General features: G+C 34.1%; 1 protein-coding gene across 3 annotated transcripts; it reads right to left on the minus strand.

The window, feature by feature from the left end:
* Positions 1–8,171: 8,171 nt before the first annotated feature.
* On the minus strand, positions 8,172–26,476 carry LOC142357884 (uncharacterized). 3 transcript variants are annotated; one of them, XM_075409378.1, is made up of 6 exons: positions 26,377–26,475; positions 21,159–21,173; positions 15,090–15,133; positions 14,933–15,018; positions 10,961–11,049; positions 8,172–8,554 (listed from the first exon to the last, which is right to left on the minus strand). In XM_075409378.1, the coding sequence occupies exons 1-6, from the start codon at positions 26,463–26,465 to the stop codon at positions 8,398–8,400; spliced, it is 480 nt and encodes a 159-aa protein (XP_075265493.1). In that variant the 5' UTR covers positions 26,466–26,475; the 3' UTR covers positions 8,172–8,397. The 3 variants fall into 3 exon arrangements, with proteins under 3 accessions (XP_075265493.1, XP_075265494.1, XP_075265495.1); XM_075409379.1 differs by lacking the exon at positions 21,159–21,173 and having other exon boundaries at positions 26,377–26,476; XM_075409380.1 differs by lacking the exons at positions 21,159–21,173; positions 26,377–26,475 and adding an exon at positions 21,095–21,138.
* Between the last annotated feature and the right edge of the window lie 34 nt (positions 26,477–26,510).

Genomic DNA, 26,510 nt, shown 5'->3' on the forward strand with positions numbered 1-26,510 from the left:
CTCGGAATTCAACCCTTTTAGGAAAAGGCAACTCTAGAGCCCCCACTTCGATGGAATACTGGAGAACGCAACTCAAACTCGTAATTCTTGCTCATGAAGGCATTGTAGTGGACATTCTCTTGGCCGACCCTCCAGAGCATGTCATTTTGCCCCCCGAACCGGCATATGAATATACAGTCGAAAAACCCTACAGCACAATCAGAACGAGATCGACGCACTCGTAATGAACAGGCAAAGTCTGCGTGGAAAAATCAGTGTCAACGTGTTGCGGCGGTAGGCATTCTATGCGGAGGTAAACCGTGGCAACTTTGTGATTGAAAAGCATCTTCATTGATGGATTTGAGCTTGGAAACGGAAGGGCGACGAGTATTCAATTCTAAGAACTCGACCGTTAATCTCGACGAAATCTCAACAAGAAATCTTTGGGATGTCCTGAATAAAACATTTTTTCGAATCCATAATATAACTTCGACGGATATCTCTTTCTTACACGAAAACATCAAAAAGGGGAACCGATTGAGAAATTCTACGGTCATCTTAAAGAGCTCTCCGAAAATTGTGATCTGGGAGAGAAGGGGGATACAATTATCAGAGACGTTTTCATCGCAAACATGTAAAACGAAGACACCCAAAAAGAACTTCTCAAAGAAACGGTAGAACCTGATAAAGCTTTAGCAATAGCAATCAACATTGAAATGGGTACTCTTAATCAACTTAAAATGAACGCAAACAAAACTGAACTCAATTCAACGGTTAATAAAGTACAACGGATGCGCATCGCGAATGCTACCCCTTTTTCTATTCTACTATGAATACCACTGCACGGAAAAAGCCCACAACTTGTCACTTCTGTGGAATGAGTTGGACTCCAGAACATCGCAGTAGATGTACAGCACGTGGAAAGAAATGCAACAACTGCAGTATTGAAAACCACTTCGCAAAGGTCTGTCGAAAACCTAAAGATCCCAACTCTTACTCAAAACCGAAGCCAAGAGTTAACAATGTTGAGAAAGATGATCAAACTGAAGATGTTACGCAAATCTCGGCTGATTTTGATCCCGATTTGGAATCAAACTACTAATCGGACGAAGATAATTGTGTAGCTTCAGTATCTTCGGCAGATTTTACAACTTCTGTAGAAGCAGTCAATCTCCCTGTAGTGTTCGGAAACACAGCAACAAATGTTCTGGTGGATTCGGGTAGCGTATGTACAATAATAAACGAGTCATTGGCAGAGTCAATCATTTCACAAAATCCAAATTCGAAGTGGATACGCGAAGCGAATCTCAAAAACAATTGAAAACTTTCTCTAATGAGCCCATTCAAACGCTAGGCATCCTCCAAACGTCAATTCAAAGCAACAATTGGTACGCGAATCCAATAGAAATTCAAGAAGTGACAGATGGTCACCGTCCTCTATTGGGTAGAGATTTATTTCCTGCTCTCGGCCTTTCTATCCAACAATCTAATAATCAAAAGACAGTTAATCAGGTAGATCAAGCATACTGCCCAATCAAAAAGCAAATTGCAACGGATTTTCCTGACCTATTCTCCCGAATTGGTAAGTCCAAAGTACATACAGTTCGTTCAAATTTTCATCGAAATTATACCCCATCACACCAAAAAGGTCGTCGTGTCCCTATAATGTTATTAGACAAAGTATCTGATGAATTGAAAAAACTTTCAGAACAAGGACATATCGAGAAATTACAGGAATGCTCTGATAAGAACTTTATTTCTCCAATTGTAATCACAGTTAAGAAAGACCAGTCAGTAAAGCTAGCTCTTGATTCCAAAGTTTTGAACAAAGCTATCCATAAAAATAAAAATCGAATGCCAAACATAGATAGCCTTATTGATTCGATTTCACAACATATTAACGATTCTAATCATGGTGATAATGTTTATTTTTCGACGATTGACTTCAAATATGCATATAGCCAACTAAAGTTGCATCCGGATACTGCACGTCATTGTAATTTCAATATTTTTGTGGCGCGCAACAGGTACGTATCGCTTTAGAATAGGATTTTATGGCCTTACGGATATGCCGGCAGAGTTCCAGAGGATCACACACTAGTTGGTTTGTCTAATACCTACTGTTTTCTCGATGACATAATTGTAATTAGCAAAGGTACTAAGGAATCGCACCTCAAATACGTTTAACAAAGCAGAAAACTACAAAGATAACACCGTTTGAAGCTCACTTCGGTCGTCCTGCAAATACTCCTTTACGGAATATTAGTACTACTCCGTCAAGTTTAAATCTAACTTATGAAAAAATCATTAATCACTATTTAGATGCTGATACAGTTCCTGCAGACGAATTCCTGGACGAAGCTGGTTGGGTCAACCCCGAAAGAAGTGATCTGGACATCGAGAAAAACATGTGTAGGGCACAGCAGGATGCAGGCCGCCGCTATCGCGATTCAGACAACAAGGAATCGCGGTTCATAATCCACCCCATTCCTCGAACCGAAAAATCTCTCACTGTCAAACTGGCTAGGAAACTCCCTAACAAAAAGAGAGCGAAACGTCAACTCGCTGGACTATATGAAGTGTTGCAACCGGGATCTTTTGTAACAAAATCCTCTCCTAAAACAACCATTATAAATGAACCAGGACGATCTCCCGTGAAAGTTCGTGGTATTGACCTAGCCAAGTTCGGTACCAAAGCCAAAAGATAAACGAATTTGTGGACGTATGCGCAACTACGCCCTTTACCTTACGAACAAACTACGGAGACAAAAATCGCAAAGCATAGTAACGACTTGAAGAAGCAAAAGAGGGGAGAGATCAAAAATCGGCACCGTCATTGCGATAACACCTCTGTAGACTCCTCAGTAAACTCAAATGTTTCACGTGCCCTGACAGTCCGCAAACCTGCCAAGCCTCAACCAAAACGTCGTCGCAACACTGCCTCCTCAGAAGAACCAACTGATAATGCAACGGCTTCTGAGCAACCCCTAATTTCGATAGTACCCGCTCCGCCAATGCCTACATCACAAGAGCGGCAGGAACAGTCTGTGCCTTCTGACCAACAGGCAGGTCGTAAACGAAAACGACCTCAATTTTACGGCTTCACAGACGCGGATATCTCCCCAACCAGTACTTTGGCATCGACTAGCTGGGACAAACCAAAGAAACACAAGACGAGAAAGGTAAAGAAAATTTCAACAGCCACAAACTCAGTAGTAGCATTGATTCAGGATGCCGAACAATGACGAATCCCATCCCCACTCTGGCCTGATATTCAAATAGGGCAATCTTCGCCAGCTGATTCCCGGATCAGGTATTATGAGTACGAACAAGAACGGGAATTGTCAGTTTGGGATGCTGAAAATGAAATTTAGTTTTAAAACTCTGCAAACTCTTCTAAACTAAATTGTCCTATTTATTTCATGTATCTGATTTGTGAATCCAACTTCATTGTATATGTGGTAAATTTCATTTAGCTCAGCCGTTGCTCAATTTATAATTCACAATTTGTAAATGTATTCGCCCCGCGAATCCATTTTTCTTGTGTGTGCGCATTTAATTTATTCATTCAAATCTGATTCATTTACACGCTCTTAATTCTATACAGTATTCGCTCCGAGAATACAGAATTTAGTGGGATTTTCTCATTCCATGTGCTTCAATTGCCTTTCAAGTTCTTTTCATTCTTTAAAAATAACATTCGTGGCATGTTTCCAGTCACAATTTCGTTATGTTCATTCAATTTCTCAACCTATTTGTTTTGACTTTAAAATTTTAAATACAATTAAAAATTTTCTTGTCACGGGGGAAATGTGATACATATGAATATATATATATATATATATATATATATATATATACATATATATATATATATATATATATATATATATATATATATATCGAAATCCTAAAACTCCTGTGTGTACTAAATTATAAATTACCCTCTATTTTATAATTTATATTATACATATTTCAACTAAGTTTATAATGACTTTTTATTATTCACGTATAATTATGCTCCCGCTAGTCTACTAAATTATTTCATATTTTGTTCACCATATTTTATTATAAGTAATCATAATCTCGATTATCATTCTGAATTCAAGTTATCGTTGTAAACGCTCTTCATTCTCAGAGACAATTTCTTGTTTGGATTCGCACTGCGATTCCACTAAGTAAAAACAATAATTCTCACATAATCTCGGATTCGCTCTGCGATTCCCTTACAATTCTAAGATAACGTGTTCGTAACGCTAAAACAATTCTAATCGCTAAACTCAGTCATAACAGGATCACAAATCCAAATCGAGAACACAAAAAATTTTACCTGAAAAAACCAAAATCTCTACAGAAAAATGATTTCAATTGAAATGAGAAAGAAAAATGATTTCAAAAGAAAAAATGAGTTCTTAAAACCTGTCAGTGCCCTGTTCGCGTTTCTGATCTCTATAACAGCCTTGAGTTGTCATTACAGAAACGTTACAGCCAAAACAATTCCTCCCGCTTTCCCAAAACTCACTTCTCGTTGTTGAGTTGGTTGATCAAATACGCCCAGAGTATGTTCCATTTTTAGCTTAAAGTACATCTCATCAAAAGGCAAGTCGTGTTCCAATTAAACTTGAAATTAAACAATTAAATTAAGAAAAAGGTTGCTGATAGACACATAGTGTTCCGATAAAAACAACTATTGTCACCCCAAATATGTTTACAATCAAACGCAGAAAAAGGGAAAAAAAGGAAAAACAAGCAGTAGGCTCTACAAAAAGAAAACAATAGTAGACACAATCCTCAATAGCTTATAACAGACAATCTAAGAGAAAATTTACACAAAAAATAATAGGATCCAAACGCAACGAAAGATTCAACTCAGTTAGAATTCAACCCCTCCGAAACTCGTCAGCGCAACTTTGATTTAATAAATGGGAGTGGCGACAACCACTAGCAGATTCTCGTATGGTCTCACTAAAATGTCAGTAGACCATCAAAAGCTATCGATTATACATCAATTGGATTAGGAAATGCACATTACTTGGTAAGAATCTTAGATGAGTAACACCCCCGTTTAAATTCAAGCCTTTATTGAAATTAAAAGTTCCGAACGAGGAAATTAAAGTATACTTTGGTCCACTAATATTTAATGAGAAAATTGATTTTTGTTGCATGTATTTTGTTTCATGTTTCGATAGGTTCTCAAAATATCCAACAGCAGAGAGTTTCGAAAAAGCGAATGTTCTCAGCGTTCAAAAAGTCCAAGGCAAAGATATAGAATATCACGGAGTACCTAGAACCATAATGTTAGATCATCCAACCCGCTGTCTTATTGGCCGTAAAATAAAATCTTTTTGTCACAAAAGCAACATAGAAATGATTGAAGCTCCTGCTTATTATGATTGTGCTATAGGTTTAGCAGAAATACTCATGCAAACATTAAAGTGGTGACCTGCATGTATGTAAGAAAATAAGAAATACGTTTTTCAATTAAAGTTTATCGGCCATCATATATCAGCTACGAATACGATTCAAAAGAACAACTAGGATTTCGCCGCCCAGCGAAAAACACTTTGGCAGAAAAACAAACACTCCGCTTAGCAATATCGCTACTACTCCTATTCACATAGAGATCTCCAAACAAAATTTTTTTGAAACTTTCTATTTAGGTGAAGACACTGTCCGCTTGTGTCAATGAAGGACTGTAAAACTGCAGAGGGAAGCAACATAGAAATCGCACAATTGACGTAGGAGGCAACCCTGCAAAAGGCAAAAGATAGTGAAAGAACTTCCCCAGAAGGAGAGTCTCGCTTCATTCCTACCCACACAATTGATAGACCAATACCAAAAAGCGAAAAATGGATCAAAGTCAAGTTGGCTCTTAAAAACAGTACGTGGGAAAAACAAAAGAGATATTTGGAAGTTTTCGATACGACATTATATCGTGGGTCAACAAAGTTCAACCAACAGCTTCGCTGGTTAAAGAAAACCAGGCAAACAAATGGTCATAGTGAAAAATTCGGACATAGCCAAATTCGAATCCCGGGACGAAAGAAAAACGCCACTCGCAGAGGACGCTGATAAGAGAGTCCAAATTCAGTAAAAAAGAGACCGAGGCTATATCCGCTCAACACAAAAGACAGGTTCAACAAATACGAAGTGGTAAGAAAAAAAGTCGAAAACCGAAAACGCGTCGACGATAGCGCTGTCTCTTCTAGCAAATCAAGCATCTCACGCGCCATGCGATTTAGATTCCTTGAGCACTCCTTTGTGTACACGAGTGTTATGATTGACGAAAATGAGAAAACAGCTCCACCAACGGCAGACGCGGTGAATATTCCAGCAATGAGTGATCTGCAATTACAGGGCCCAGCAAATGCACCAATTAGTTCAACACCAACATCAACCAGAAACTCATCAAAATTGAACAGCAAGAACAACAGAAAGTTTCGACTTCCAGATATTTACAGCTTCGAACGAGCTTCCTCAAACTCAACTCCAAGTACATTTCAAGATAATCTGATTCTGCCATCAGGCTGATTCTCCAAAAAGTTGAAGGCACATCGTTTACCTCCAGTATGTTTTGGTAAGCCTATACAACTAAATTTGACAATAATTAATTTGTCGTGATTCGCCCCGCGAGAGCTCTAGTTAACTCTAGAGCGGGCATTCGCAGTGCAAATTCAGATATTCCGGAAGTACTACAAAAATTCGTATTTTAAATGTAGCTTTTTTGAATTATATTCTTCTGGAACAGTTAAGAATATTTTGATGCGGTGATGGTTTTTTAACATAGTCACAAAATTTTTGTTGTAAAATTTTCGTTTTTGTTGTAAATGTTTTTTGTTTTTGTTGTTAAAAAATTGGGTAAAAATTCTGTTGTTTAATATCAGTTGCCCCTGGTGTGTTGTTTCTAATTGGTTAATAACAGCACAGCCCTCTACTGAAGTGGCTGTTATTGCAGTGCTCATTTTTTATTTAACGATTTGTTCGAAGCACCACTTAACTTTAACTCAACATAATCCATCGTCAAGTGAATAGTTTCCACCAATTAGGTGAGTCTTTGTTGAGAGTGAAATTCGAAAATGGAAGAATTAATTCTTGCATTTTCGAATTTAGCAGTAGTTTTCTTGCCCTTAATCTTCCACATTCTTTTGCATCGTTGCAAGCTTAACGTACATTTCTTAATATCTGAAGTTTTTTATTCGCTCAAATAATTTTTGTGTAAATCTTCCCCAGTCTTGATGACTTTGGCCTGTTTTAATTAGATGCGTTCAAATATACTGTGGCCATTAGACATTAACTGAAACATATTCTCGACACTTTTTTCCCATTTATTAGATATTGTTTTTCTTATTGTTATTTTGGAAATGCATGTCTACTGGTCAACTGCAACTGATTTATGACTATCAACTATTTTTTTAAAAAAATTTTCGCTTTCTGGTACTTGGCCGACCTTCATTGGCGCAAACGTTTGAGTTCCACTAAGAAGTTAGAAAGTACAATTTAATTTTCACGAATTTGCTAAACGCTGTTTTGATACTGCAATGAAACGCCCAAGTTCAAGAATCCACAATTCTACGTCATGAACTAACAAAACATAGATCGATTAGCCTAAATTATAAATCTACATCTTCATAACTGTAAAAAATTCTCTTCTGAAAAAAATCGTCAAATTTGAGTGTTAGAAAAATAATTTAAATCAACTCGAAAACAAAGACGAAGCTCCGTATCCACCCAAAAGATTGAGCTGAGAGCCTTATTTTTGTGAGGTCACACTGAGCAACCCAGAATAAAAAAATTCGCAAACAAAATTTTCTCGGGACTTAACATAATCATAGGAAAACACAAATTTAAAGTCATTAAGGAGCACCATGGCTGCTACTATTGCCGCAACAATTACCAAAAAATGTTATATGGATACATTCTCCACAATCGCTCCCAATCTCTTAAAGCCTTAAAATAAGTGAAACTTTTTAGTTACAGTAAATGAATCAGTATTTCGCTTTTTGATTTAACCTCAATTAGAATGTGCAAACCAATTAGCACACACATTTCATTACTTAAAATTCCAGAAAACTATTTGCGTGAGATTGAAATCTGTCATGATAGAGTAATCACCTCAAAAAACAAAAATATTTGATCCCTACAACGAACGCACACACAACTCAAACTAGAGCCATCTTAGCATTCAAAATTGATAAAAACCAAGACACGCAACTTAAATAATTTCCTCTACAACTAGATCATTGGGTATTTACAATATCACTACATAAATTCAAGTTTTGTGCAGTTTCTGAGTTTCGATAATTTAATACATCATAGCACCCAGAAAACGAGCTTCATCAACAATCTGGCCGGGTTCAAAACCACGAATGATCGACCTGATCCTGTTCTCATTGTGTACATTGATTGCATCAGACAACTTCAGTTTGACGATATCATTTTGTTGACTTTAGTCTGCAAATCATCCTGTAGTTCTTTCTTCCTTCTGATGACGTAGAGAGTGGATACAATGCCAATGAGAAGAGACACTCCTTGGAAGATGAGAAACTCTCTCGTCTCATCTGAGGATAAGGCACAACTAAACAAGGAAAAGATTCAGAGGAAATATTTTTTCCAATAGACGCACTTTTCACTGCAGATGCTACTTTAACCTTTGCACGATAAATCGATCATAGCAATAGCAAAAGATAATGCCCCGCACGAATAATCAAGAATCGTTCAGAGAATTATTTCACCGAAAACAGTTGACTAAAATTGGACTTTTTAGTGGATTTAAATTTGGAGTTTTCTACCAGTTATCGTACGAAGTGATAAAATTTAATTTTCCATGATGTATCGAATGTTTTCTTAACGCTATGGAAGCCTCATTATTAACAAAACCTTTCAAAAGAAACTTATCAAAAACTTGTCTTCTGGAACTTCAGTTAAAAGTTTTGCTTTTCAACTAGTTTTAATTAACAACAGCAGAAATCTGCTTCCTTAATTGATGATGCACAATTTTCCAGTACGTTACAACGACAAGTAATAGCTCTAGATATTTCGCTAAAATTGAAACAAAAAGCTGACGTTCTCCTTCTACTATCAATGTTTCTAGCCCAATCGGTATCAGAAATACTTCAATGTAATTAATTGTTCAGAACAGTTACAGTAATCAATCAAAGTAGTCTAGTAGCAGCTGGGAGTATCGCCAAGATTTTCAAAAAAGACACTTAGAGCATAACAAAAAAAAAACAAATATCGCGCCATATTGAGAAGGCTATGTAAATTGAGCATTCCAAAAACTCTATAGTGTAACCCTGTTTTTCGAAACACGTGGTTCTCATTCAAATCATTAACAATCCGCTAAAAATTATCCATTTAAAGCTTTTAAAAAGTTTGTATGTACTTTTCTTGACTTACTTTTAGGCAGTTTCAATATCTATTTGATTGAACTGATAGTCTCCGGAAATTAAGAATTTTTTCCGAGTTATCCAATTGTGCGAAATGAATACTTAGGGAATAACAATTTTTTTAAAAAAACAAATCCCATCTTTTTGCAATATGTTTAGTGGTGATCTAGTCCACTATCAGTGCCACATTTTATCTAAAATTTTACTTATTTCCAACTGGTTTTTCATCACTTGATCTATAGACACTGGTTGCAAGAGTTAATTTCATTTTTCATCACAAGCAACCAAATTGGTTATCCAAAGGCCTCGTGCATAATTTAAAAAAAATATTAACAGCAAGCTTACTCAAAAGAAAAATAACCAACATCAGTATCAAAATTTAAAATAGAACAAAAAAATATTGGCAACCGGAGGTTTAAAATAATGAGTAGACACAAAATTGTGATGCCGTATGATTCCAAACAACCCCGACTATTGGAACAAAATTAGCAGAACAGGTTGGCGTGTGGACTGCTCAGTCAAAATATTCATTTACAGCTTCAATTTCGTAGTTGATGCCAAGGAAATTTCAAAGATATTTGATTTTTTGCCTCTATCAACTCATGACATGGTTTAATTTATATATCTGACTGAGACTAACCGGAACATCATTATTTTTGAGCTAAAAAAATTCCGAAGAAACTCTTGGCCCTATCATAGAATCATGCAGCGAAAATAAAAATTAAGTTTTGTCAAATGAGTTTTGTAATGATAGTTTTAATTAAAAAATTCTCATTAAACAATAAAATAATTGCGCGCATAATCAACTATTAGATTAGCCTGTTTAATTACACAAAATTCAGTTTGTTCATCTTCTTTTCTGTAAAACAGTCGCTCTCCTCATTTATCCCGTTTTAGTCTTCTTTATGAGCTTCATTAGTGGCCGCGTCAGTTAATAAAAACGGCTGTCACATAAGCCTAATTTTTTAAAAGAAAATTCTATATACTTCTGTGACGTTTTCGCTTTCCTTAATTGTCCTTCAGGACTATTGTGACAAATTGAAGATATTACGTGTGATGGAAAATGGGATTCGAAATTGTTATGTACAAAGATGTCAATTTAGAACCCAGTGACAAAAAAAATTGTTCTCATTTTGTGAGTCTAACTTAACTAAAACCTTTTACGCAAAAAATTACCCTTTTCTTTGCTAGGCTGCCTATTTCTACAAGCTCAAAATCATTACGCGCAAATCGATTAAAATATGTAAATATCTGAAAAATTAGACGGCAACCCAATACAGAAATTAGGACAGCAAGTAAAAAGTAGGACAGCAATTATTTTTCCTGTGTTTGGCAAGCTTAAACATAAGGCGGAGTTCATTTGATTTCCATTAAGAGGAAATTCAATCATCTCTTACCCGGATTTCTGAACATTTATGTCGTGTCCCGGGGAAAATTGCAACTCCAAATATTTAAATTAATGCTTATTCATTGTGACGCTTATGGACTAATCGAAGTACAAGTTTATCTACTTTTAAGTAACTTTTTTCTACTTCGTTTTAACTAAACTTCGCTCCATTTTGCTGCCAAATAACTCAACAAAATAATCAACTCACCTTTCCTGTTTCTTGTCAATTGTTCCATTACTACGTTTACACAAATGTGTTCTGATAAACCCAGTCATACTGCACTCAATAATTTCGTTCTGAAACAAAATCAATGATCTGTAATAGAAAATTTTTTAACGATTTTTCTTACAATGAAGGCAACATGCCAATAGAAGATTGCAAATATATTTTTGCTAACTGTACGCTTCTTGTATATGAAAGGACGTTTGTGCATAACATTTACTTGTGGTATCGAACTTTCATGGGAAGGCAGATTAAACTTTCAAAACGCTATGTTCGAAATGCGCTTAGGATATTACGCTAAAACAATCAGGCGAAGCCAATTTTGTAGCCACAAGGCTTAAATTTTTAATTAATTTTTAATAGTACACAAGGCGGCTCGGTAATGTGCGTACGCACATAATGTTCCGACCCCGCTCATCAACATTCTTGACTTAATTGGCTACCAAATGATGAAGAGATAAAGAACCTTCAAAAACATACACATCGTTCAATAAACAGCCAAAGAAATGCGATAATGCCACGCTAGAGGGCCGAAGAAAGCTGTTGATAATAGGACTAATAGAAAGGACAAAAATAAAAATCAAACAAACATTATGTGCGACCAAATTATGATAAAATTAATAAAACATAATAACCAAGTCTATAAAAAAATCCTTACAAAATCAAACTCGCATCAGATAAAAACCAAAACAATTTGACCTGCACTTCATTAGAAAAGATACGGGATCTGTCTCCAATGCGACTGGTTAACAGGTAGATAAAAAATATCAAATAGGTGCGAAGTCCAAAAATAATTTTCCGCTTTTGAAAACAATTTCACAGTTATTATTGTCATTAGATATCAGCTGAAACCACTAAAATGTTCATTTATATCTACATAGGAAGCATTTGAGACATGCCATTAGGCAATGTTCGATGGCGCAAAGTTTCGAAGCCAATGGGACCAACAGATTATGTTATAATTTGAAAAGAAACCAAAACTCCTTGAAATGTACAAATAAATAAAAATCGTAACATTGTATGAAATGGCGTAGCAACAATAGCAAAAGCCGGGAAACATATGTTTGAAACTAAAACCGTTATAAATTATAGCTCACTGGAAACGCTTTGTGACCTGTGTTTACAGAGACTGAGCTACAAATCGACCGAAAAACTATTTAAAAAAGACAAAGCTCAAAAACCCAAAATTATTTTTGAAAACAGATAATCTTAAAAATCTAAACAGACATAGGATTATAGCAAAAAGCGACGGATTAATTTCCAACAACCCAGGAAGCCAATTGGACCTGTTAATAATGAGAATAAGTCACGAGCCGACAAAAAAATTCATAAAGAGGCCAAAACTTCAATTTTTCAACATGACACTGTTTAAGGCACTATAATTGTAAGATTTTACCTGCAAGAACTGTAAATCATCACTTTCCCTTATTCCTAACATCAACGAATCTTCCTTATAAAAGGATTACTCAGATATAACAAAAAGAAACGCAAAAATTGAACAGTATAGAAATCTCGACATTTTTTTATGAAACTATATGGTCGAAGTAATCAGTCACAACACACAACCAAGCGCGGGAAAAAAATTTGAATCAACAAAAATTAAGGAGACTCCTAATGAGTGAGATTGTGTTACATGATGACGAAAATAAAAACAAAAAGGAGAAAGATGAAACAAATCTTTTTTTTTAATTTAATTTGAAATTCGTTAAAACAAACAGCTATAAACTGAAATTTTTAACTCGGTTGAGTTATACTACTTGGGAAAGCCCTGATAAGGACCTATCATTATCCGGGATTTGGCGTACAACAACCAAAAGAAAGACAAACTTAGGCAAAATAAAAAACACACAGAGTCTTGCGAGATAACCGTCTCAGCCCAAAAAGCATAAACTATTCAACAAAAACAATTAACATATTCAAATACGCCTTTTTTTAACGTTCTGCATTTTTCCTACAATGCCTTTCTGTAGTTTGACTTGTCAGTAATCTGATAGTTCGACAAGGAATCAAAATGAACTCATAACATATGCAATTATGATTAAAAAAATAAGAAAAATTGAAAACGCGTAGTACCGAAAAAGAAACCATTAGTTGAATCCAAAAAATGTTACCGAGATTAATTAATACATCACAAGAAGTCTGTCTCGGCATTTTTTTTACTGAGATTGCGCCCAAAGTTGAGAGAAATAAGAAAAAATAGGGGCAAAGTTCAAAAATTCAACGATATTTTCTCAAAAAAAGTATATTTTAAGTCTTAAGAGACATTAGATAACAACTGAAAGAAATGTCTAGGTCCTTTTATACCTTCTCAAAAATAACTGGATCTTTGATTGCGGACACTAAGTCAACGAACTACAGAAATCATGAGAAATGAAAACAAACGTCACAAGTCATAAAATTTTTAAGAAAACATAAAGAGCCATAAAAACCGTGAGTTTACTTCTGGAAAAATAATATAATATCAATATGTCTCAATTATTGTAAACAGTATCAGTCATTAATTAAGCCCTGATTTGAAATTCGTGTCCGTAATTTACATATAAACATGTACATAGCCGAAACTTTTTGAAAAAAAAGTCGCACCCCATTAAAATCTTTTAAAAAATTTTCATAAGGATTCATGGTGAGACCAAGATCAGCTCAGATATTGCTGAGCGTCTAAAAAGACTCAATTAATGAAAAGGATGCGAAATAGATAAATTCGATACAAAATTTTTCAGTTTGTCATAAATAATGCGTTTTTTATAATTATCGACTTCAAATTAGCAAAAAATTGGCAAAATGATAATTCCAGAGGACTCTTAATGCCAGCGGGAGTACAACTAGCACTTTTTTAGATTAGGAAGAACATGGCCGCAGTTTAAAGGTGTGTACTTCCAGCAAATTTAGAGCATGTGGGCTACAAAAAGCCGTTTTTTCGACGAAAAAACTCTGAATTTTGAAAAATTTAGCATAAATTCTAGCCAAAAAAACTCGGATCCAAGAATTCAGCAGCCCTTCTCTATCACTAGAGATAAAATCAATCACACTACAATTTACAATTTTAACATATTTTAGCAAAAATGACGAAAGTTTGGTCAAAATTGACGAAAATTTGGTCGAAAATGTGAAAACAGGTGAATTACGTCTAATATTCACAAAACTTTAAACATCGATAACTCTCTATAAAAAACAAAAATTGAACAAATCCTTTTAATTCCATATTCTACACTGGACGAGCTTTCTAATGATACCACTCACAACTCTCTACGATTATTATATCGATCTGCCAAAATTGTCTGAACAAAAAAAAACCCATTTGAGTATATAGTTCCTCCCCCCTCAGTGAGGGATCGGAGCAATTAGGCGGAAACCAATTAAACTACTTGAAGACGGTACTCCAATTGACGCAATAAAGTACTCAAAAGCCCATAACAATTGTCTTTACATGATGAATTAACACAGCACATAAAATGTACTATTTTTAAAACTATCACATCACAGCCCTGGGCAAAATATTTGGGCAAAAAATACGGTGAAAGAGTGAAGATCATCATTAAAAATGTTTTTATTGCTTTCTTCTGAATAGTTTGCAGCTATAGGTCCGGGAAAATTCCAGCAAAATGCTGAATTGGCCTGAACTGCATGCTGAAAATGCTCAATAGATTTTAAAAAATGCTACTCCGTTTTTATATGCTATGATCGTGCAGAGACAATTGTTAGGGAGACTTGAGTTAAAATGTTTTTATTGATATTCCACAAAACGAGTGGGCTACCAAAATTTTGATGGCCTAATCTAGTTGTCGCCTAATATCCCATCCCCGATTGAAAAATAGGCTTTCCAAAAAACCATTCCCGAATTTCTGAATACGAGGTTGATGAAAAACATTACCTATTCTACAAGATGTAATCAAGAATTTAGAAGCAACAATCAAAGTTTTCAAATATTTTATCACAAAAGTATTATAAAGTGATTACCATTTCTTTGGAGTCACACTTTGAACAACTACTGCTTTCTGAGTCCACGCATTCATTTGCCTGATTTTCTCCGAAAACCAGATCACCTAAACATCACACTAACATGCTTTCATGCATTCAAAATCAATCGCAAAGAATATTGCGATTAAAATTTTACCTTTCTTTTCGTGACCTTTGAACAAGTCAATCTTGGACAGACGCCTAAACAGAAAAACACGTTAAACGATACCAAGTATTCATAAATTTTCCGAGTTAAAGCACAGTCAAATTAATTCTATTAAGACACAATCGCTTGTTTGGTGTCCGCATAAAATCAAACTGTGCGGGAAAAAATTCTAACCATTTTTAAGCGAACGGCCAAAACTGTATAATTCATTTCCTGGAAAAAATTTTGACAATCTTAAACGTTTTGCTTCGGAAAATTTTCACACTGTAGATATTTTTGAACGAAGGAAACAAAAACTTCGTTCAAAAATTGTCCAATACAGTATGCTAAGCATTAATTTTAAGTTACACAAGGAAATGATAATTTCAGAAAAATGATCGCGCTAGCGAAGATGACAGCGATGTGTCTAAAAGCGTTACTATTGATACCTAAAATGATGGTAATAAACTGGTTATGATATAAATCAATGAAAAGCTCAATGCTAAACAAAACTTTCAGAATAAACGTAATCGCTCAGACAAAACAGTGAAGAAACTTTTTGACGTAACCTCAAATAATAATGACGGCAAAAAACAGAACAGAATAAGTAACACCTTATAGTTCGGCGCAAATTGAAAACATTTCTGGAAGGGTAAAAATTTTCCGAATCATCCAATGTCTCTTAAACAGTAGGGGGTTGGAGGTGATCACAATTTTTCCTTAATTTTCCTTTATATGGAAAAGTGCAAAATTGGTTTTCAAGTGGCAATTTTTGCGTTGTTAAATACTGCTCGGATATTTATACATTTGATGCAAGTCCGTAAATTAATCTTCAAAGCATTGGATTAATAGTGGCGAAGCTATCCTGCAGGCGAATTGCAAAGGAACTTAAACCAATTTTTAAAATGAAAAGCTTCTTTCCCTCGATTTCCATTTGCAGCCATAAGTACTTCTAATATAATGCCAAATTTTCTATCTAATATGTCGTAATCGAAACAAGGCGGCTCGTTAATGTGCGTTCGCACATGATGTTCCGACCGAGCTCATCTACATTTTTGACTTAATTGTCAACCAAAAGAAGAGATAACAAAAATAGATGATTGAGTTTAAAACAATCGTTACACAACCTATCTACTAATTGAATTACATAATGTCATGCTTCATTACAGCACCATTGACATCTGACATTAAACAGACTACGAGACAAAAAAACAAACATTAAAATTATCAGAAACAAAAATATCACGGCAAAAACTGAAAATCTAAAATAAAAAGCACATGGTAACAACGTCAAAATGCAGTCAGATAAAACCCTAACTACTCGAATTTACTTTCTCCTAACTGTGGATGGAAAGTTTTCTTAAAGAGACTATGTAGCAAGTCAACAAAGACAACAATCAATGAGGCGAAATTCAAAAATTAATCAACATTTTTTAAACCAAGAAATTCCAAAAGTCTCAAAAATCATTAGCTTTTAACTAAATAATCTTTGATAAATTACTAAAAAGTTATTACAAAACCCAAAGGAACTGTCTTTGGGTAGACTAAGCCATAGAAACGAACTAAAGAAAAACTTAAAAAATTACAAACGATTTGCGAAAGCACAAACTATTGCTACCATTAAAATCATTAGCTATTATCTGAATATTATGTAGTTTTAATTGAATTCCTATTTCTAATAATTCAGTTGAAGGAATTATATTGAGAGATTAAATAAATTTGGGCCACATTTGAAAACCATTGGGATCTGTTACCACGCGATTGCTCTGAAAGAAGAGAAAAAGAAACGCAAAAAATGAGCCCTCAAAAAACGTTGATAAAAACGCATATTGTCCAACAAAGCATCGGTGACAAATACTATCAGTTGATGTTATTGTTTGAAACAGAAGAAATTGGATATGACCTCTCATTGATGAAAATAAGTTACAATTTGACGAAAAGAACAACAAAAACTGAAAAGATTGAAAATTATTTGAAAATGTATATCACAAATTTAAGACTAAAGGCTACCAACTGACTGCTTCGGGTAACATCATAAGTTAAATTCTCAATTACAAGCTTAAGAGACTTGTCAGCAATTTACTGTTAATTAAAGAACAAAAACAGGCAAAAACAGCAATTTCAAGAAAAAAATTGAGCGAGAAAAGTGTCGAAGGCATTAAAAACTTTTCTATGCTCAAAAACAATTTTTAACAGAAATGGAATTTTTCTCTTTCAATCAATATAATTTCAAAAAAGTAAATATGAACAAATACATTAGAGCCACGAAATTTGAGAAAACTCGTAGTATCAACGCCATTTAATTCGTAAGCTTTCCACTGAATCCACTAAATACGAGAAAATATGCCTCCATGGAACAACCAGTTTGTTTGTGATTCATATTTCATCAATAGGACCTTACAAAAAGTTATTGACGATGAAAACAACAACAAAGTAAGGCAAAAACTAAAAATTCAGTAGAAAAGTGCCAGAAGAAAGTGTCGAAGAAATTTTAATCATAAGTTTTTCTCTGAAAACTTTATCTATGATCCGTTGAACGTCTTCCCTAAACCAATGGGAACTATCAGTAATAGGATAATAAGATAAGTTTTCAAATGGATCCAAAAATAAGAAAAAGTACCCGAAAATTAAAAAAACATATGAAAACTAATGACATTGAATTTTAAAAACTAATAGGTAGAAAATGAAGCCGCTAACCAGATTATTTTTGGCTGGACTAGAAATAAAAAAGGATCTTGTAAGTACAAAGGCTGACTAACTGTTCGCGAAAAAAAGTTTAGGATTGGTAAATGTTCGAAAAAAATTTCGGAAAAATTATTTTTGAAGTCTTAATAGCCTTTAAACTCAAAAGCTTTCTACGGAGGTCAAAAACTACGTTCAGAAATAACACGACGGCGGGAAGAAATGTTTTTCATGCATTGATAATCAATAAGTTATCACAATAAGTCTTAAGACTATGAAACCAACAAAAACAGGCGAAAACCAAAATTCAGTAGAAAAATGCGAGAAGAAAATTTCGAAGCCATTTAAACCATTAGCTTTTCTCAGAAAAACTTTTATGTGATCCACTGAAAGTCTTCTTTAAGCTAATGGGATTAGAATAAAAAATGGATAATGTGCTTAAAATTTGGATAATATGATAAAGAGTTCAAAAGTAACCAATAATACGAAAATATCGAATTTTTTTTTCTATTTTGAATTCTTTTGTCACTGAATTCATTAAACCAAAAGTTAGAAGATAAAACTGCAAACGAGATTCATCTTAGTTGCAGTAGAAAAAAAATGAGCGCTGTCAAAAATGAGACTGACCAACATTTCACGAAAACTTTAAGATTGGTTAATGTTCAAGAAAATTTTCAAAAAATTATCTTTAAATTCTTAACAGCCATTAAATACAATAGATTTGGACGGAGGTCTATAAATACCCTCAAATATGCCCCAATAAGAGTATAGAGATGTTTGTCATGCATAGGTGATCAATATGACATCACAAAAAGTCTTATGACTATGAAAAAAAAACAACAAAAACAGGCAAAAACCAAAAATTCAGTAAAAAAGTGCGAGAAAGGTTGAAGCCATTTAAACCGTAAGCTTTACTCTGAAAACTTTATCTGCGATACACTGAAGTTTTTCTTTAAGTCAATAGGAGCTGTCAAAATTAGGATAATGGGATAAGAATTCAAAAGTAACGAATAATACTGAAATATCAAAAAAAAATTTAAAATTTTTTGAAGTCTTGTGTCATTGAAGTCATTTAAACTAAAAAGTCATTTTAACTAAAAATTAGAAGATAAAACTGCTAGCGAGATCATATTTGACTACAGCAGGACGGAGGAGGGTGCTATCATTGCAGAGACTGACTTACAGTTCACGATAATAAGTTTACGATTGGTTAATGTTCGAAAAATATTTTTCGAAAAATTATTTTTAAAGTCTTAACAGCTATTAGCTGTCCCCTCAAAGCACTAGATATGATCACTTAAATCTCATTACGGAATATAATGCACTGTTAGACATTGAGTCCATGCCGTAAGACTCCAAAAAGTTAGTAAAACCTCAAAAAGAAATTCAAAACTTCTTTTAAAATTAGGAAAACTCATAGTCGAAGCCAAAAAAACATGAGCAATTCCTTGAAAACGATTTTTTTTTGTTCACCGGGATTCATGTGACCGTAAAGGAGGTTTGTCATTAACGTTACCTCGATATGAAAAGTGACTTGTCTCTAGTTGACTTAAAAAACCAAAAAAAAGAAAAGTTTTATAAAAAAAGAGCTTTCAAATAGAATTCGAATTTTTTTGATATTGAACCTCCCTGTGAGACCAGAACTAATCTTTATTAATGCCTTTAGTCTACTAGGAACACAAAATTGGTTCATTTTTTGGCAAGAAATTTTAGTTTGAAATACTATTTTTTATAGGAAATATCTTAATTTGAAGAAAAATCACATTAAAAGTGAACAAATAACCCGTGTTCACACAAAACTTCAATCCTCGATAACTCCTCGAAAAAAACGAAAATCAAACAAATCTTTTTAATTTTGAATTCTACGCTGGACCAGCTTTTCAATGATACCACTCACATTTCTCTGCGATGAATATATCGATCGGCCAAAATTGACTGAACAAAAAACCCATTTGCGTATATAGTTCCTCCCCCCCACAAGCGGGGTCAGAACAAATAGCGACAAAAGTTGAGTGAATAACTAACCAATAATAATTTGGTTTGATCTCAAAACCCATCAATTATTTGAGTATTATCTTGCGAATTATTAATACTTTTTAATGTACTGAGCTAATCTTGAAATGGAGTGGGAGAAGGGTGAAAATAGCAACAGAATTTCGTTATGCTGATTGAATAATGCTATGTCGCATATATCTCCGCTTTATACCGTTTTAAATCGGCCAATCACAACTAAAGAATTAATATAATTGCTCATTTTACGTTAAATTGTCGGCTAAAGTTCTCATTTTTGGTTGTCCGCTAAACTCCCGTTCGTCCGTCAAAAGAGAGACAAAAATTGCGGTCGAGCAAAAAATGTAAAAAAAAGACCACAGGACTAATGTAATTAATATAACTTTCGTTTGAGAGCAATTAATCATGTATTTTGGTTGATGTTTTCCAAATATTAGCTACAAGAATTATGTACGTCAGTAAATTATAAAGACTTCGCCTGACTACTTAGTACACGTTATCGCGATTCTGGTGTCGTGTATGTACGAGAATAACAATTGCTATAAACGAACCAAACAGATTTCCAAATCAATTAGACAAACCAGGATAGTTTCAACGAAAAATTGTGATTGCTCAAAATTGTTTGAAGATCATACAAAATCGGAAAAAACTACCTTTTAATGTACGAGAGAAGGGGAAAAATTAACTTTCAAAAGAACTTTAACAGAGTTTTTGCAATGTCAGCATAAGAATATACCAATAGACAGACAAATAGGATCATTCGGATTCGGTTCTAACTTTTATATTTAGGAACGAACAGCTTAATGGGTAATATCAATCAATAACCAGAAAATCATTTATAGAATATTGTATAATTTTGATTATTTCAATGAATAATTTTGATTATTCTGAAGGCATGTAAACTTTAACCCCTCGGTTACATTATTAATTTAAGTATTTGGAAAAAAAAACAATCAGGTTAGGACAAAAAGTTTTCCTGTCAATTTATATCTCCTATCATGTACTATCGCTGGTTTTCGAGAGAGGCAGATAACATTCAGCCCACAGATAACATTTAGCCCTTTTCCCTTCGACTAAAACAACGCACACAGACAAGAGGGTAAATTGCATTCTTTCAGCCCCAAATACATTACAAAGACGATTTAAAAAGCGTATTCATTAGCAACTAAATTTTCAAAAGATAGATAAAACTGGTAAAACTAAGAGTAGAAATTTAGTCTCAGAAGAGGTCACGTGTCTCGCATATAGCATCTGTTTTCTTTCCGATCGAAATTTTGAAATCTAAGTAATAAAATTGATACAAGCTGTTAATTAGTAACTCATACTTTTGCCTTTTCATCGGATTTATCTGCATCATCAAACTGAAAAAGGACAGAAATGGGTCCTTACCTGGCAACAGATGGGCTAGGAAAATAAGACACAACTTTGGGAAAAGGGGAAATATTAAGGGATTAAACCCAAACTCCTTGCATCAATTGTTTCTTAATTCATACCAACCCAAATTGAATGGGGCTCATACCAACCCAAATATCAAGCCAATTCCACTTAGTAGTATTTTATTGTTTTATTGTTCCGACCGCACTTGTGGGGGAAGGAACTATATACTCAAAGGGTTTGTTTGTTCAGTCAATTTTGGCCGATCGATATATTCATCGTAGAGAAACGTGAGTAGAATTCGAAATTAAAAAATCTTTTGAATTTCTTTCATTTTCGTGGAGTTATCAAGGTTTAAAATTTCAAGTGAACACGTGATATTTGGTTCACTTTTAGCGTAATTTTTGCTCGAATTAACATTTTTCTATAAAATTTTAATTCAAAATTACCTTTCACGCTACAAAAATGCATCAATTTGGTGTTCCTAATAGACGAAAGCAGATTAAAACCACTAGTTCTGGTCTCATAGGGAAAATTACTATCAAAAAAATTAGGATCATATTTGAGAGACGTTTTTTTTAGAGAAATTTCGAGGTTCCGTCAATGACAAACGTCATTTACAGTCCAATGATGCCCAATGAACAGAAAATTAGCTCTCAAGGAATCGCTCTTTTGCTTCGATTCTGAGTTTTCGAAGTCCTATGCCAAAGACACGTTGACTAAAAGTGCAATAGTCTTCCCAGCATTAAGTGAATCTATCTAGTGCTTTGAGTGGACAGCTAATGGCTGTTAAGACTTAAAAATTAAATTTTCGAAACACTTTTCTGAACGTTAACCGATCTTGAACATATTTTGCGAGCTCTAAGTCAGTGTCAGTAATGACAAGACCCCCGAACTTTCCACTGCAACCAAAAATGATGAGGTTAGCTGTTTTATATTGAATTATTGGTTTTATGACTTCGATGCGACGAATTTTCATATATATTTTTAATTTTTGCATATTTTTTCATAATTTTGTTTTCTTTTGGAATCTTATCACATTATCCTAACATTGATAGTTACCATTGGCTCAGAGAAGACGTTAAAATAATCATGGATAAAATTTTCATAGAAAAGCTTGTGAATTAAATGGCGTTGACACTTTCTTCTCGCATTTTTCTAATTAACTTTTGGTTTTTGCCTGTATTTGTTATTGTTTTCATAGTCATAAGACTTATTCTGATGTCTTATTGATGACTGGTTAACAACAGAAGGCTTTTTCTTCCCATAGATGCATGGGGTTTTTTTTTCAAAAGATTTCGTGGTTTTGAAAATATTTGTTCATATTTGCTGATTTTTTGAAGTCTTATAGTTAAAGAAAGAAGAATTCTATTGTTGTTAAAACAATAATTGAAAACAGAAACGTTCGTACTGAAAAGTTTTTTCTTAATGGCTTCGACACTTTTGTCTCACTTTGCTGTTTTTGCTTGTTTTTTTTCTCTGCGTAGTCTGCTTTGCTGTTTTCTTTCTTGCTGTTTTTTATGCTGAGAGGTCTCATAAGCTTCTAATTGAGGATTGAATGAATAATATAGTCAATCAATTCATAGCGAATAGTTTCAAAGTTCATGATGTTATTCGTTTTCAAATATTATTATTTTTTCGTTTTCGGTTATTTGAATAGTATTTGTTGTTCTTTTCGTCAACTTGTAACTTATTCTCATCATTGAGAGTCCTATCTAACTCCTTGTAATTCAAAAAGTAAACTTGCCATTGATATTATGTCGTGATTGATGTTTTGTTTGTGGGACAATATGCATTTTCAAAAATGTTTTGTGAGTGGTCAATATTTGTGTTTTTCTCTTTTACAACATTAGCGTAATGACAGAGCCCTATTATTTTCACAGGAAGCCCAAGTGAACCTATTTAATTGTTCAGCAGAACTTTAGCTCAATTGTTATAGATAAAAATTGAAATTAAAAAAAAAACATTATTTAGATAATAGCTAACGATTTTAATGGCTTCAAAAAATAGTGTTTTCGCAGATTGTTTGTAATTTCGTGCGCTTTTCTGCATCTTTAGTCCGTTTCTATGGCTTAGTATAACCACAGACAGCTCTATCAGTTTCGTAATGACTTAGTAAATTTATTGAGAATTATTTTTTTAAAGCTAATGATTTTTAAGACGTTTGAAATTATTTGGTTTAAAAAATAAGGATAGATTTTCGAATTTCGCCTCACTATTTCTTCTTTTTACTTGTTACCTAGTCTCATTAAGGAAAATTCCCATCTGCTGTATAGTTACGTTAAAAGAAAATTTGTGCAGTTAAGGTTATATCTGATTGCATTTTAACGTTGTCTACTAGGTGCTTCTACATTTAGATATTGACTTTTGCCGTTATTTTTTTTTCAGTTTTGCTTACTTTGTTTGTTTTTTTTTACTGGCAAATCTTGTGAGCGCTCTAACGAGGCATGGCATTATGTAATTCAATAAGTAGTTTGGGTGTGAACCGATTTTTTAAAACTCAAACATCTATTTTTGGTTATATCTTCATTTGGTTGACAATAAAGTCAAAAATGTAGATCAGCTCGGGTCGGAACTTCATGTGCAAACGCACATTAACGAGCCTCCTTGTTCAGCTTTTAATAATCAAATTATCGTTTTTCCGATGCAAGTAAACCTCAAAGCTATCGATTAAATAATCCTCACTCATTGAAAGTTGAGGGAATAGGTTTCCATTCAATTCAGTAACCGGACTGTCTAAATTTTCTCAACAGAGCAATTTGTATGCAAGGATTGATAATCACTAATATTCTTATATCGTGATGTCAGTACAGATGTCAAATAGTCAGAATTGCAACAATCAATATCCATATTAACGAACTGACAGAAAAAAAATAAAATTTTGAAGCAAACTTAACAATTAGGCTCATATTCGCATGGGAAGAATCGAAGCGAAAAATCGCATAAAAAAGAACGACAGGACTAATATAATTGCTACAAACTTCGTTTGAGAGCAATTAATCATTCAGTAAAAAACCATGAACTGCTTTCCGGGGAACGAAATAACTAGGAAGTTACATGACAGGAAGCATACGAGATCATGAGTTGTCAATGGACTAATTTCAATTTTGCGGACTCGGAGACTGAAGACCCCGAAAACAACATTGAAGCATTATCATCAGCCTCTGCTTTCAAAGATTCTATCACATCTGATTATTTCGTTAAGTTTTACAGACATTGTATATGTAATGTTTTGTTGCCTTTTTAGTCGTTTCTTTCCAGTTAGTCCACAATAAGGTATAAAACTTCTTCATAGAGTAGAAGGGAAAGACACAGAACTACACGCGTTACCGCCGTGCAACCTAACCTAAAGGAACTGAAAACCTTGAAAAATTGGTTCGTGATTAACTGAGGACATCTAAAAACCAATAGAAAAATTGGCCTTCAATGCCATCAGCCAAATTCATTACCAATGGTAACCCGAAAAAAAAACAATATTTGAAAACTATAGAGGAAGCCTAAAAGTACTACAGATTTAAGATACCAAATTAACTGAATTTTGACAAACTACTGGGAAATGTGTCCCCTATCAAAATTAAAGAGAAAATGGAACACTTCAAGAACATGAAGGGGATTTGGTTTCATACCTCCAAACTGTTATTATCAAATGTACCTGGTTGAAAAACTCAAAACGCTCAAATCAACATTGCCATAGTTGAGCAAACATGGAATTGCCTTTTCCTATCGCTTTCAAAAATTTTGCTTTCCTGTCATAATAACTCAAAAATCAATCCAAGCACTGTCAGTGACAAGATGGGTCTTGTTTGTAGGTAAAAGAAACGCAAGCTAACATTGAATAATCACTAAAATTTGTCCCTAAAATTGCATTTCGAACTATTGAAGCTGCCTAGATTTTGACCGCCCAGAAGACAGAGCTCAGCTCAAAGAACTTCTGGAATTGAAGATTACTCGCAAAGATAAGAGAAACAAGAAATACAGTGTTTGAAAAAGTTTTCTTTATCACATTTTTGATGACAAGGTACCAAAAACTTTATTACAGGTCTTTACCGGTTAAAATGGGCTGTAATGATTTTTTATCAAGACCAAATTTGGTAAAGGCGGCTTAATTGAACCCTTACAGCTACATAATCAGCCACGTTGAACTAACCAGCAACATAATCAGCCACGTTGAAATAACCAAGAGTAAAATTCAAGCTGGTAGTTCAAAAACCTATCAGCATTTGAAAACGAAAACTGGCTAATTTAGGATAACTTGCTCGCAAACGACAAGCGGGGGCAACTTAATTTATAGAGGGTGTAGCTTAGAAAAATTTTAAGGGTGAAAAAAATCCGCCCACATGAGGTCGAACCCCGGACCTCCATGATGTCAGTCTGACATCTTAACCACTACGCTACAATGCCTTTGATGTTCTTTCGCTCACAATCACCTTTATCAGTAAAACTTCAGAGCGAGAGCGACTTAGATCGCTCAATAATGAAGAACTCAAGCGTGAAAAAGTCACTCAAGAAGTAAAAGACTGTTCTGGAACAAAAGCGCAAAAACGTTCAATAAAAAAATTGCTAAAAACGCCTATACAATAATTACTTCAAACTTCGTTCGAGAGCAATTAATTATGTATCCAACAGATGCAAAATTTTACCAAAACACAAACAAATATTTACAATGAAGTTTCCACTGAAAATCCCGTTGATGTTCTATTGTTTCCAATAGACAATACATGAAAATAAACTGCTGGCTAGAGTGTAAACAAGTCAAAAGAAGAATTGGCACCAAGGACCAATTATGTTTTAGAATTACTTTGAATAAACAAGGCGTCCTACAGACGTTCAACATCTCATCAAAGCCATCATGGAACGTACCTCTGACTACCAAAGACCACATATTTTTATTTTCTTCAAATCCGTACAGCGCGCATTGCATTATGTAACACTTTCATATTTTTGCAAAAAAAATCAAGTTTTAAAAATCAAGTATTCATAGGCTTTAAACAATGAAACCAAACAACCCACAACAAAATTTTAAACGTAACTCTTATTTAAAGCTACAACGGATCCTAGAGATGGTTAAAATTATCTCGCTCCTGCCAGTTACAAACTTACAATAGTCGATTTTCACTCCGGTACATTCCACTCAATGTTCCCCGTATCTTTACATGCGATGCCACCAATTATTTTGTAACTACGGACATAATTACAGAAGTCCAATAACAGAACTAAGAGCACAAACACTCACCCAAATCTGTAGACGACAAAAACTGTTGAAATTGTGAGCACTACGAGAGTCAAGATGCATCTTCTTCGGTCTATGATCATTTTATACATTCAATCACCTGAAAATACTCTTCATTGGATCATTCAAAATAAAAA

This window comes from Convolutriloba macropyga, unplaced genomic scaffold (genome assembly GCF_964194025.1).
Source record: "Convolutriloba macropyga unplaced genomic scaffold, txConMacr16.3 SCAFFOLD_2584, whole genome shotgun sequence".
Classification (NCBI taxonomy): domain Eukaryota; kingdom Metazoa; phylum Xenacoelomorpha; order Acoela; family Convolutidae; genus Convolutriloba; species Convolutriloba macropyga.